The sequence below is a fragment of the Lithohypha guttulata genome (assembly GCF_036872675.1).
Source record: "Lithohypha guttulata strain CCFEE 5908 chromosome Unknown scaffold_3, whole genome shotgun sequence".
NCBI lineage: Eukaryota > Fungi > Ascomycota > Eurotiomycetes > Chaetothyriales > Trichomeriaceae > Lithohypha > Lithohypha guttulata.
Window position 1 is genome coordinate 1,525,095 of NW_027042752.1, and position 12,608 is coordinate 1,537,702.

At 49.7% G+C, this 12,608-nt stretch overlaps 5 protein-coding genes across 5 annotated transcripts; 1 reads left to right on the forward strand and 4 right to left on the reverse strand.

The window, feature by feature from the left end:
• Positions 1 to 37: 37 nt before the first annotated feature.
• LTR64_004339 (uncharacterized protein) lies at positions 38 to 1,378 on the reverse strand (the record flags this gene model as incomplete). Its single annotated transcript, XM_064898686.1, has 2 exons — positions 38 to 1,194; positions 1,237 to 1,378. 2 exons carry the CDS (start codon positions 1,376 to 1,378, stop codon positions 38 to 40), a joined length of 1,299 nt encoding a protein of 432 aa, XP_064754643.1.
• A 1,159-nt stretch (positions 1,379 to 2,537) lies between these two features.
• LTR64_004340 (uncharacterized protein) lies at positions 2,538 to 4,250 on the reverse strand (the record flags this gene model as incomplete). Its single annotated transcript, XM_064898687.1, has 3 exons — positions 2,538 to 2,786; positions 2,837 to 2,941; positions 2,991 to 4,250. The coding sequence occupies 3 exons, from the start codon at positions 4,248 to 4,250 to the stop codon at positions 2,538 to 2,540; spliced, it is 1,614 nt and encodes a 537-aa protein (XP_064754644.1).
• Positions 4,251 to 5,266: 1,016 nt separating this feature from the next.
• On the forward strand, positions 5,267 to 6,204 carry LTR64_004341 (uncharacterized protein; the record flags this gene model as incomplete). The annotated part of the gene is made up of 2 exons (XM_064898688.1): positions 5,267 to 5,405; positions 5,459 to 6,204. The coding sequence occupies 2 exons, from the start codon at positions 5,267 to 5,269 to the stop codon at positions 6,202 to 6,204; spliced, it is 885 nt and encodes a 294-aa protein (XP_064754645.1).
• A 414-nt stretch (positions 6,205 to 6,618) lies between these two features.
• Positions 6,619 to 9,157, reverse strand: LTR64_004342 (uncharacterized protein; the record flags this gene model as incomplete). The annotated part of the gene is made up of 4 exons (XM_064898689.1): positions 6,619 to 7,308; positions 7,355 to 8,157; positions 8,204 to 8,671; positions 8,719 to 9,157. 4 exons carry the CDS (start codon positions 9,155 to 9,157, stop codon positions 6,619 to 6,621), a joined length of 2,400 nt encoding a protein of 799 aa, XP_064754646.1.
• Positions 9,158 to 10,316: 1,159 nt separating this feature from the next.
• Positions 10,317 to 11,797, reverse strand: LTR64_004343 (uncharacterized protein; the record flags this gene model as incomplete). The annotated part of the gene is made up of 2 exons (XM_064898690.1): positions 10,317 to 11,155; positions 11,206 to 11,797. The coding sequence occupies 2 exons, from the start codon at positions 11,795 to 11,797 to the stop codon at positions 10,317 to 10,319; spliced, it is 1,431 nt and encodes a 476-aa protein (XP_064754647.1).
• Between the last annotated feature and the right edge of the window lie 811 nt (positions 11,798 to 12,608).

Genomic DNA, 12,608 nt, shown 5'->3' on the forward strand with positions numbered 1-12,608 from the left:
CAGTACGTACTGCAACCATTCTATCAAGCCACGTAACTCATACATCCGCACATGTCCGCGGCTGCATCATAGCCTGCTTCATCATGCTCTTCACCCTATCCTCATCAACACTAAACGCATACGACACATTTCTCAACTGCTGACCCATGGGCGCCAGGATCTGCTGATACGCTCTGATCTCACCATAATAAGGTGAGAACCACGCCACATCAACGTCGACAAAGAATTCCGTCGAGTTCGTCAGGACGTTTTCGCGGTCCAAAAGAACAGCCATGGCAGTTGCGTCCCATGCCGGAAGAACCGGGAAGTATTTCGAGACAAAAGCTTGCGTGTATGTATTGTTGACGGAACTAATCTCAGCGTAGTCTGTTGCGTTGATGAACACATTGTTTGCGGCTGCGCTTACGAGCGTGACGTTCCTCCAGTCGGCTGTTAGGGCGATCTTGGAACTTTCAGGGTCGATCTTGAGGTTGATGTCTGAATTGATGTCGGCTTGGAGGAAGTCGCCTGTGGCCTGGAGAAGGGTTGTGTCGATGTAGCCGCCCATCACGACCAGTTCCTTTGCGTTCTGCGCGAATGTCGGGTCGAGACGAATAGCGAGCGCAATGTTGGTGAGAGCGCCTGCTGAGTATATGGAGACTTGACTGGGATATTTCCGAACACTTTCAATCATGAATATTGCTGCTTGGTAGCCAGCTAACAGAGACTGGTCTGGCACGGTGCCGCCAACAAATGCCACAGGATTGATAGTATTGGGATCTCCGGAGGTTGGATCGAATCCTGCCGCCTGTGCTGTGAGGTTCTCGGGTGCGAAGACACCCTGCCAGGGCAACGCGCCGTGGATATACTGCCACGACTGAAACAGTGAAGGTGTGTTGAGAAGAGGATAATCTGCACCTTTGTAGACTGGGATGCAAGATGTGAGGTTTCCTAGCTCAAGTCCGCGTAGTGCATGCAAGCTTGACTGAAGTGCCCAGGTATTGGCAGAATTGCTCGTGAGCCCAAGAACCTCGTAGTCTAAAGCTAGAGCCATCAGGATGAGGTAGAAATCGGGAGCTCCCCAGTCGTTGTCTATTATGATCTTTGGCGAGGCATTCGTGGCATTGGAGTTTTGTCTTTTCTCATGTCTTAAGGCACTGGATAGGCTGCTATACGACAGCAAAGCCACGGTGTATGCGATCATGAACTTCATGACTGAGTTGAGGCGTTATTTGACTCTCTCACCCAAAGGCTAACGTTGATGGACTTGGGGTGGTTGTCGAAGGGATGTGAGCGACGAAGAAGAGAACCAGAATGCATTGCGACCAAATATGAGGTCACCAAGAGAGCCTGGTACCCGTTGCGGCTCGGGAAGAATCATAGATAGATTGCCAGCCATCATGCAGCATCGTGGTCTTCGAAGACAACCTGGTCATGAAGTAAGAAGCTAGTCAATATATCTCCGATACAAAACTCTGCTGATCTCGTTTGTGCTAAACGAGGGTACGGACATTCACGACCATTCACGACCATTACAAGCAATGTTGGTTGTCCTCAGTAGGAAACACCATGTGCGAAGACCTACCTAGCTTGCACCCGGTATGAGCCAACGGCATGAGTATTGGCATCATGAGTCGGCAACCACGCCCAAAAAAGAAAGTGTAGACTGTTGTGCAGACGGATGCAGGAACGAGTCGGCAAACCTTCTTGCCACGGTCTACGATTGCTTGATGTGGAATTATCCGGGTGTGCCATCTCTGTTCCTACACTCACGACTCTAGTCCAGTTACAACGCGGACAGTCGCTTGTGGAAGCGAAGGATCAGACGTCAAGGGATTCCTGGAAGCGAGCATCTTGGCCACTGCCGTGATCTTCAATGAGCGCGAATAGCATAATGTGCATATCAGTTATGCCATGGCTAGCTTGCACTGCTTGCCACGCTGGAGGACCGTGCATCCAACACTACAAGATTCTTCTGAGCTAGCAAAGTGGCAGGGACCGTCCTTATCAACGTGCGGACTCTCCAAGCCCTCGCTCTCACCGATCTCTCTGCAATGCCAAGCGGGCGTCGAATCAAATATGGACATGTTTTGTTTTGTCCGACTTGATCTCGAATTAGTGCTGCAACGAACTTGCGAACAAGGGCAAGGACGATAGAACACCAGGGCGGTGATAGGAATAACGAGAACCGCGTCACGCCTTCTCAATGAGGCGACAGGCGCGTGTCCAAAGAGCCACGTGAGAGCGTTCTGAAGTTATAGAGTTCCAGCATCAGTTAGAGTAGTTGTGTATATTTCTTCAAGTCGTGAGGAGCAGTTGAACCTCGGCTTTTCTAAAATGGTAATTACTGCACATTTCTCGGACAACTGTGAATGTAGATAGATGTTGTCTTCTTTTTCATACAAATGCGACCCTGCTTCTGCAATCGTACGTCATCCCTCTCGTAAGCATGCACTCACTCTTCTAGAGACCGCTGTCTTCGCATCCTCCTCGACCACAATGACCGACAGAAAGTTCCGCTATCCAATTGTGGACGTTTGGGCACCACACCCAGATCATTAAAAGGTCCTGAATGTGGGCTGTCTCAACGCCATTGCCTTGTATCTACCATGAGTCCACAAGCGCCACCTTTTGCCAAATTTCAGCAATGCTAAAGGTATCATCAAGATCGCCCACATTAGACATGCAAGCAAAATGTGTAGGTTCCTGACACCCATGCCTTCGAGCCAGTCCTCTAGCACGAAGAGGATCACGACCGAAACAGCATTGCGCGTGAACACGACTCCGACCAAGGCATCGCCAATGATCTGACACAGATTAGCATCGTTCCGAATGAAAGAAAGGTAGGTGTGCTCACATCTTGGTAACAATCAGTACAGTAGGCTAGAGCAATGTCAAGACAAACTAGGAATCCAAATCCAAAGATGGCAGCACCAACAGCAAGCACGATCCAGTGTGCACCCTTGAGAAGATTAGCATCAAGCACGACAATTCAGTCGTGGAGCACTCACATTCGCAATCCCGATTCCAAACATCAGGAGACCAACCGGAATGGTCACACTGGCTGGAATTGCCATCCACATTCTCTGTTCAGGTTCGTAGATTCCCTGATTGCGCTTCGAAAGCCACATTATGCTCTTGTCATTCAGCCAGCCTCCTACAAAAAATCCAATGAAAGCCCCTATGAATGGTGGCAGTTGCATTAGTCCCACACCATCAGGTCCGAAATTGTACGGCGGCTCGATCAGATAAATTGCTTGCACCGTAACCAAGATGGCAAAACAGGCGAGCACACAGCCAAAGGTAACTGCTGTATAAGTTACGGCTGGGAATGTAAAGAGTATGATAAAAGGTTGGTAGATGTGTCTGAAGATTGGGGCGTCTGTTTTTGTGACCATAGCCATACGCTGCAAATAGCTCTTCCTCTTGATTGTTGGATCGATATGCACTTCTGTGACGTTACCTCGCTGCACTGGTTCGAGGCTCGTGAAATTTGACACTGCCACCTTCTGATCTGAAAAGATGTGATTGCTCTGGTTCCCCGGTATTTCTCTAGACTGCGGTACGTACTTCGACTCTTCATAGAAGAAAATTGAGACAAAAAGCTGAATCGAAAGGAAAATGACACACCACCACCACATCCAACGCCACCCCTGCCCTTCCGCAACATAGCCTGACGCTACAGGACCAAGAAACGCGCCAATCGAGGTAAGTAAGAGGTACCAGCCGTTCATTGTAGCATGTTGATGTACGAAGAAGATGTCCGCGATGGTGATCTGGACCACCGTCTCACAGATAGCACCTCCGAGACCTGTCAAGATATTGGCACCAATGATACCACTATTGTCAACGACCTTTGCCTGCCAGATACAACCCGCGAGCTGTACAGCAGAACTGAAGAGGTACAGGGGCCGTCTGCCATACTTGTGCACGAATGGCATGAAGAAGATGCAGCCTACAGCAAGGCCAGCATAGTTACCTGCAGCCGAGGCATTCAATACGTAGACCGAAGTATTGATCTCCTCCAGCATTGGTCCCCATGCCGTATACCCGATGTCGAGTTGCACAAACGTCCAGAGAATGTAGGAGCAAACAATACCAAAGTTGAGAAACTTGCGGAATGATGACCAGTTGAGAGGGTCGTCTGGGTCAGATGATGGAATAGGGAAGAGGTTGACTTTGCTGACATCGCGATCTTTGAGTGCGACTGTGCCCGGTGCCCAGACGTACCCAGGTGGGAATGTCTGTGTATTGCGATGAATCTCTGTCATGCTTGCTGGACATGGGGCTTAAGGGGGCACAATGTGAGCTACGGATCAGTCACGCCGTTTGGCCTTTCGAATATATATCGTCACCCCAAGCGACCACGCGACGCGGAGCTGAGGAACGAGGTCGCACATCGAAGAGCACATCTCCAGTCTAAAACTGAGAGAGACGTCTGATAAGGAGCAACAGGGAGGATGAATAGAGTTTGGCCAGACTGGCGGAGAAGAACGTCGTCCACTAACCTTGATATCAACAACCAATGGGGAACTCGGCTAATTGACTTTCAATTCTGGTCCTTCTGCATTGTGCAAGCAAACCGGCGATAGAGCCTGGACAGATCATGGCAACCCGTGTTGCATTTGTGGCGAGATTTAATGAGATCGCGCGTGAGAAGCTAAAACATCAAGAAGGATGCCTTGTGCTGGCGCAGTAGCGCCCGTTGCTGAGGATGCAGTCTCACCTAGGTATAAAATTGTGGTTGTGTTGATCACACATGAGAGTTGAAACATGCATCCCAAGACTCCGTTACCCGTACGAAGTAAAGTCAGCGTGTACAGATATGCGTTCTGGTACTTGCAATTCCACAATCCTTCGGGATTATCAAGAAGAGTTTGAACACGTTTTCGAAGATGTTCTCCTGCACCCAAAGATTCCAAACGGCCACGATATCATGTCTGATATGCTCAGTCCTCCCAGGATGTCTTCAAGGCGAGACGGGACGGTTTCCACAATCAGCTCGCGGAAGGAGCGACCGAAGCGTTTCAGTAATCGCAAAGTCACGTTGTTGCACCATTTCTCGTTCCTGCCTCTGATTCAGGGCACAAAGCCTAAACCCGCAGTCTATTGGTCCCCGCAAACCGCTACTGGTGAAACCCCGCATTACGCACTCGCGTGCCCTTCCTTCGTAGTCAAGGAGTTCGAAAACAAAGCTACAAGCTATCTACGACTGACACGAACAACTTCCTACAGTCAAAATAGCTTCTTCAAAGAATACAAGCAGTAACCTTCCAATACCGACACAATGAGTGCAATTCGTGAAGAGGGCGCAGATGCAGAACCCATCAGGGTCCTCTTCACTCTCCACAACAACATGAACGCCCTGGACTTTGTTGGCCCTCTTGAAGTCCTCGGCATGGCTCTGAACGATGTCAACGATAATGGTGCGTACCATTCCTATCCCTTCAGCTAAAAGTTAAGCTAACATATCTCCTAGAAGACAAAGCCTTCGACTGCGAATTCGTCGGTCCAGGCGAGAATGTGATGTCCGCCAGCGGCACCTCCTTCCGTTCCCACATGACCTACAAAGACGCCTACAAGCAACTGAAAGACTTCGACGTCCTCGTCGTCTCCGGCGGAAATTGGGAACACGTCACCAAGAACAAGGAAGAACCACTCGGCCTCATCAGAGCATTCGCCGATCTCCAAGAACACAACGCTCAGAAGGAACGCACCATCCTCTCCGTAGACACCGGATCTCTCTTCCTGGCCGCCGAAGGCATTCTACAGGGCCTAAGTGCAACCACCCACCCATCAAACTACATCAACCTCGAGATCCTCGCACAGGAATCAGCCCAGAAAGACCTCGATACTCGTACAGAAGTCGTCGAAGGTGAACGATACGTCGTCAACCAAGGCCGTTTCGACCTCGGCGACAACCTCGAAGACAACCCGTATGTCTTCCGTAAGAACCCTGCTCGCAAAGGAAGCATAGGCGGACCAGTCCGAAAAGGCAGCGAGGCACGAAAGATGTCCAATGCACGAAGAGAGAGTATTGTCCGACGAAGCACGATGAGACTGGGCGGTATGCGAGTCGTGACTGCCGCTGGCTCCACTTGCGGAATTGACGCGGCCATGTACCTTGTCTCGGCTCTTGTGAGCTTCGAGTCTGCGCAGCACATCAGTGACAAGATGCAGTATGAGTGGAAGAAGGGTCTTGTTGTGGATAGTATCGACGTTTGATCGGGAAACCGATCGTTCATAGGAGGATGGGAGGGCAGATGATAAATCATCACACACAAACAGATATTCAGTCTAAATGTGCTGACACACTACTATATTACTGTAGTTGGCTGAAAGAAACAAAGCCATTGAGAAGCAGGAATCAAATTGCTCAAATTTGCATAGCTGAAATTTCACAATGCATCTTGGTGTTTCACTGACTATAGTAATTTCAACAACTTACTTGGCATTATCGTTTCTCAAGTTGTGACAGATGTATGCATTGTTGAATTGTCTCAGTGGCGGAATTATGGCCTTGATCGAAGATACACAAAGATGAAGGCGACAGGTATGTATAGCATTACAAATCCTCACGAAGCGCTACCTGACTGCGTAGCTAAACGCTCGACATTACATTTGTACATAACTATGTATCTACAAGACCATCACACCCGCAACAAAAGCACCAAACACAACACCAACCTTATTCAAGCTCATCTTCTCCGCCGCGCCCGTAAACGTAGCAATAGGCGACTTGCTAGTCGTAGCATTGTTGTTCCAGGTATTCCAGTCAGGAGCGCCCGTAACAGCTGCTACAGGGGTGCTGCTAGCAGCAGCAGGAGTACTGCTGACAGCGGCGGGTGTCTTACTGGGAGAAGAAGAGGCGGCAGGCGACGAAGGGTCCCAGGCGGTCCAGCTGACACTTGATACGGATGCGTCGGGCGTCTTGATTGTGGAGGCGTCTGGTGTCTTGGTGGTCTTGGAGGAGCTGGAGATTGTGCTGGTGATGACGACGGTAGAGGTCAAGATGGTCCTTGAGCAGACTGGCGTTCCCGAGACGAGGAGAGCTGAGCAGGACGAGGTGATTGGGTATCCTGGGATTTCGACGTGGTATGTTGTGCAGCTGGTGCTGGTGCTGGGGGCGGGGGTGATGCAGGAAGAGCTTGTTATGGTGGTGATTGTGGTTGTCTTATCGTTGCCACCATTGTCACCGCTGTTGCCGTTGCTCTTGCGCGTCGTAGTGGGCCATGCAGTCCACTGATCGTCAACTCCATAGGTAGAAGTTGGAGTGTAGGTGGATGTAACAGTTGTAGTGCAGCTAGTTGAATCGCTAGGGTCCCAGGCCTGAGAAATGTTAGCTGATGTAATCACACATAGAAAAGAAACTCACAGTCCAGGTCGGAGAGTTGTTGTTAGCATTGCAAATAGGTGTTGGAGTAACGGTAACAGTTGAGCATGCAGATGTGATCGGGTAGCCTGGAATCTCAAGGTGGTATGTAGTGCAGCTGGTTGTTGATGTTACAGGTGGTGTGGAGCATGAGCTTGTGGTCTTCCTTGTGCTGGTGATTGGTGTAGAGCTAGAGCGAGAGCTCGTGGTGCTTGATCCCCAGTTGCCCCAGGCTGGATCAGCCGAAGTGCTAGTGGTAGATGAGCTTGTAGTGGACGATGACCAGTCGCCCCAACCTCCATTAGTAGAGGTAGTGGTTCCGTTTCCTCCCCGGCTGCTGGTGCTTGTCGAGGTCGTACTTGTGCTGCTCGTGGTTGACGTAGTCACAGGGAAACTGCTGGTGGTGGTGGTGGTGGTGGTGACTGGAACAGATGCAGTGGTGGTGGTAGTGGTGGTACCGTTGTGGAAGAAGTGCGACGAAGTTGTAGTCGTGGTTGTGGACGAGGTTGACGTACTGGTTGTAACGTTACCATTTCCACCACTCGTAGTTGTAGTCGTAGTCGAGCTAGTCGAAGACGATGTAGTGCTGGTAGTTGTGGTAGTAGTCGTGGTTGTGGTAGTTGTCTGAGGAGATCCCAGCTTGAAGACCTTCAAAGCATTAATCTCCCAGAAAGCGTTCTGGAAAGCAGATGGGTTCTTTGCAACGTAGGAAGCGCAGGCACTGTTAGCATCAGAGAATCCGCCATTACCGATGGTGAGACCATTGGAAGCAGCACAGGTTCCGAAGTTTGGTCCGGCAGCGTCGCCTAAAGAAGTCAGATCTTATAAGCATTAACCATTTCAAGGACATACCGCAGAAAGTGGTGTCAAAGACAAGGCGATGCTCCTTGAAGTTAAGGTCAACGTTGCAATCACTTCCACCGATCTTAGCAACAGGCTTGACACCCCAGCTACTTGGATCTGGGTGGCTAGCATAGACGTTGCTCGGGATGCTGCCTCGGGGAAAGAAGTAAACGGAAATAGCATCGCTGGTCCACTCCATGGCATATACACCACCACGGTTGTCATTGAAACCTTTGCCGAAACTCTTCTGGTCGCTGTCGGTAATCTTGCATCCAACATAGTTGGGGAAGCCATCTTGGTAGTTGCAGGCTGTAGGAGAGGAGGTGCCTGAGAAGGCGGAGCTTTGAGGAACGTTGCAGGTGTTGTTGGTGTGGCCAGCAACAAAGTTGGTCACCTGGTCGTTCCAGCCTTCGATAATGTCCATCTCTCCGTTTCCAGGCCAAGTATTACTTCCTAGAGTCCAGAATGCAGGCCAAGCTATTTCCCGTTAGCGTTGATATTGTGCCAGAACACGTTTGACACACCTCCACAAGCAAACGGCATATGTGTAATATCAGCGATGATAAGTCCATGTGTCCACGACTTTGAGCTCTCGATTCGTACGCTGGTTCTACCAACTCCATTGACGAGCCAGTAGCCCTTGGTGTTATCGAATGTGTTGGTCGTGTCCACGTTCATGTATGCAGCACCACCACTGCCACCATCAATAAGATTGACTCCATTGTTTTTCGAGCCGTAGGTTGAAGCTGTGTTTCGGTCGACATAGGTGACGAAGCCGTGAGTAGGATCTGCATCGGCGAAGAAGTTGAAATTGTCAAAGAAATTACCAGAGAAGAAATCAGTGTCGAGGTTGTAGACCTTGTCGGTTCTTGATTCTAGAGGAGCAGCAGTAGATGAGGAAAGCAGAGACAAAACAGAAACGAGGGTAGCGCTCGACCTCAGAAAGAGTGATGAGGACGGCATTTTTGCTGAAGAGCGACTGTGGTAAGTAACAACGAAGAACGACTTAGCAACTGACCAAGAACGAAAGAGCCTCAGTTGCGGTACATCGTTGTTATAGTATATGCTCCCTCCTCAGGAGTAGCGCCACGTGAGACACGTGCGTCCGGGTAGTAAATTAAATACATCAGTGCATATTCAGACGTCCGCCATATCCTTTGTGTACATGTGCTTCAATATTGTTGGAGCCTCCTCGCTTCCGGGACATACTGGTGGGAAACGACATCTCGCTGCCAACGATCGGGTAGAGTTCGCCTGTACTTGGTTGCGATCCAGAGGAAACATCCTCACGGCTTCGAGCTAGACCATTACTGGCGATAGATCAGTAACTAGAAGGCTCCGGGCTGGCCAAATCAGCGCTGATATATTCTGTGAGCGAAGTACTGGTACATCTAGACGGCGATCTCGTATCGCAGAGCATACAACGTGGTCGTGGCGTGAGCTGAGGTCAGGGCTTTGAATGGAAGCCATCAAAAGGAGGCGGAAGCATCGATTTGGCACGATTGAAAGTTATTGCCGGTGATTTATGCTCAGGAGATCTTGATACCAGCAATGCTAGACAATTCCACTCATACCGACACTATGCCTCTCTGGAACAGCTTAAGTCAATAGCGCTTCCCCATTCTCAACCGAACAATTTCCACCTTGCCAATGGCTAGCTGAACTCGCCTGTGATGTTGATGGCAAGGCACATTCGAGGCTGATACCTTTGAACGCATCTGGCTTCTCATCTTGTCCAGCTCAGGGCAATGTCAGAATGATGATCGTTCATATCTTACATGCCTAGGCTCTGATGGCAGGAGGGCTGCCTGAAGTAGGAGTAGGTCCTATGTAGTTCCGGTTCGTACCGATGAGGTATATGCGCCTGCTGTGCAGTACTTGAGGCTTTGAAAGCAGTACTTGCCATTTTCGATAAGCGAGCTGAAAAGGGAACCAAGAAATCACGACCCACATACGACAGCCACCTGGTGTGGAAGAGGTCTGAGAGACGCTCTCCTTCTACCGGTAATCACGGAGAGTAGGAGAAGGAGTTGAAAGCTAATAGTGTATGAAACACGTCCAACGACAATGAAAATATTCACGAAAAAGAAACCACACAATTTGCATTCGGACTGATATCATACTAGATGGACAAATTCTTGCAGCTGAAAGCTGGTCGAGTTGCGCCGGAATAGTCGGCGATGATTGCTTCCACCGCGGCATAAAGCCCAGGACCAAGCAAGAAGAGGCCAGAGAACATGACGATAATGTGAAACACCGTCATTGCAGACCTGCCTGCACCATTGAATAGATTGCCCTTGTACAGCTGCCAATATGCCACAGCAAAGAAGATGAAGCCGAAGAACGAGTCGAACGCCGCACCAAGCAGACTGAGAAAATCGCCCATACTTGGAATGATCTCAGCGAAGATAAAAGCCACGAGCCAGATGACAATCATGACAGCTGCCCAAACACCCCAGCCAACGATTGTGTTGCTGTGAGCGTGTCGTGACTTGCCCATGATTCTGAAGTAGACAAATTTTGCGCTGACGTTGGCATAGATTACACCAATGACCAGTGTTGGTACGACAACGAAAGCGAACGATGCCTTCTTGTATGCGAGGACTCCAAGACTGCCGAAGGCTGGTGCTGTTGCGTATTGACCAAGATATCTGAAGCCAATCGCAGGTGGAACGATGAACAAGAACGCTGAGATACCAGCCAAGACAGCGAGGGATTTCGGGAAGTCCTGTGGTCGCTCCATCTCAGAGATAAAGGTCGGGAACAGGATTTGAGGTACCCAGAGGAAGGTGATATTCAGGACTGCGTTCATGCATGCGACCCAAGTAGTGCCTCTGGGTGGGAAGGCATACGTCTTCACCTCACCAGCAGTGGGGTAGTCGCCGTTGTATCCATAACCAGGAGCCGCCTCCTTACCAGCGAAGATAAGGAAGAGAAGAATAGCAAGAGTCATGAAGAAGGCTGCGGAATATTAGCATGAAACATAAAAGTGAGGGAGGCTGGGCACTAACCTGAAAACATGGACATGAACGAGACATGCTTCAAAGTCCTCGGTAGTGACATAATAATACCCATCAATGTCACAATAACCGAGAAAACGACCGTGCACATCGAGTGGTCAGAAAGTGTGTTGATGATCTTCGCTCCAGTGAGCACATGGAAGCCAATAAGGAGGATATTGTTCGCCAACAACATGAAGGCCGTGAAGTGATACGCAACTCGACTTTTGCCAAAGACATAGTAGCCAAAATCGCAAATATCCATGATCTGAGGGTTCTTCATAATGAATTTATGCATCGTCATCGAGGTAATGTAGAACATGATGCCGGCGACAACCATCGTGATTATACCTGGAACCCAGCCAAGCACCGACAGAGACCATGTCTGAGCCATGATGGCAAGACAGACTTGGTCTCCAGCCAGAAGCCATGCCGCTTTTTGCCATGACATTGTTCGGAGCTTGATCTCATGGGTGTGATCTTTCTGAACGAGGGCGGTGATCGTGTCGATCGACTCGCCATCTGAGTCGACACCATCGACCACGATGGAGATCTTCTTCTCCTCGTCGGGATATTGCTTCTCTTCTGAATAGGTGGCAGCCATTTTGATGGTGTTGTGCTGCATTACTCAATGGAGCTAGGTCGGTGTAGTAAGTTGGAGAGAGAGGTGATCAGCCATGCAGCAGAAGGCTGGACTTTAAACACTTTCTGCACACCAGTATCCATCCCAGTGTTCGTAATCCATCTTCAGCCGCGGGCGATCTCTCACGCGAAGAAAAGCACGTTATCAGATGCGCATCTGTAGCTTGAGCATAACAGGCAACACGAAGCTCACTTCGGCCAAGTGTCTCAATCACCTACAATGTGATAGGACGCAGACTCACAGCTGAAGAGATCTGGACCTGCATGGCCTTTCCCTGTGAACGTTTTCAGTCCGTATCTCTGAAATCGCTGGAAGTCAAACATCACGGCAAACCAAGCTCGACAAGCTCGGCAAGCTCAAACAAGCTTCGGCACGTGGCACTGAGATCCAAGTGTGCAAAAGTCAAGATGATATTTCTACTCCACAGGGGACACTACACGAGCCTGGATCATTATGCGATCTATCTCTGATTGGTGAGCGTTTTCGTTGACTCGAGTGTGCTCGTATGAGATGGATTGTTTCCGACGAGCCGGGCAAGTGTTGCTCAGCTCTTCGACCGTTTCGCAGTACACTTTTTCAACATGCAATTGACACGAGGATTGGACGAAGCAATTGGTTGGTAGGGGACCATGCATGCAGGGAAAAGCAGGATAGTGAGGTACAGGGCAGGGTCAAACGATACTGAAGACAGATGTAGAACGCGAAGCTAAATTCGGTGTCGAAACTCTGAGTCGCTCAACTGCAGATGTGGTTGGCTGCTTTTGTTTTCAGC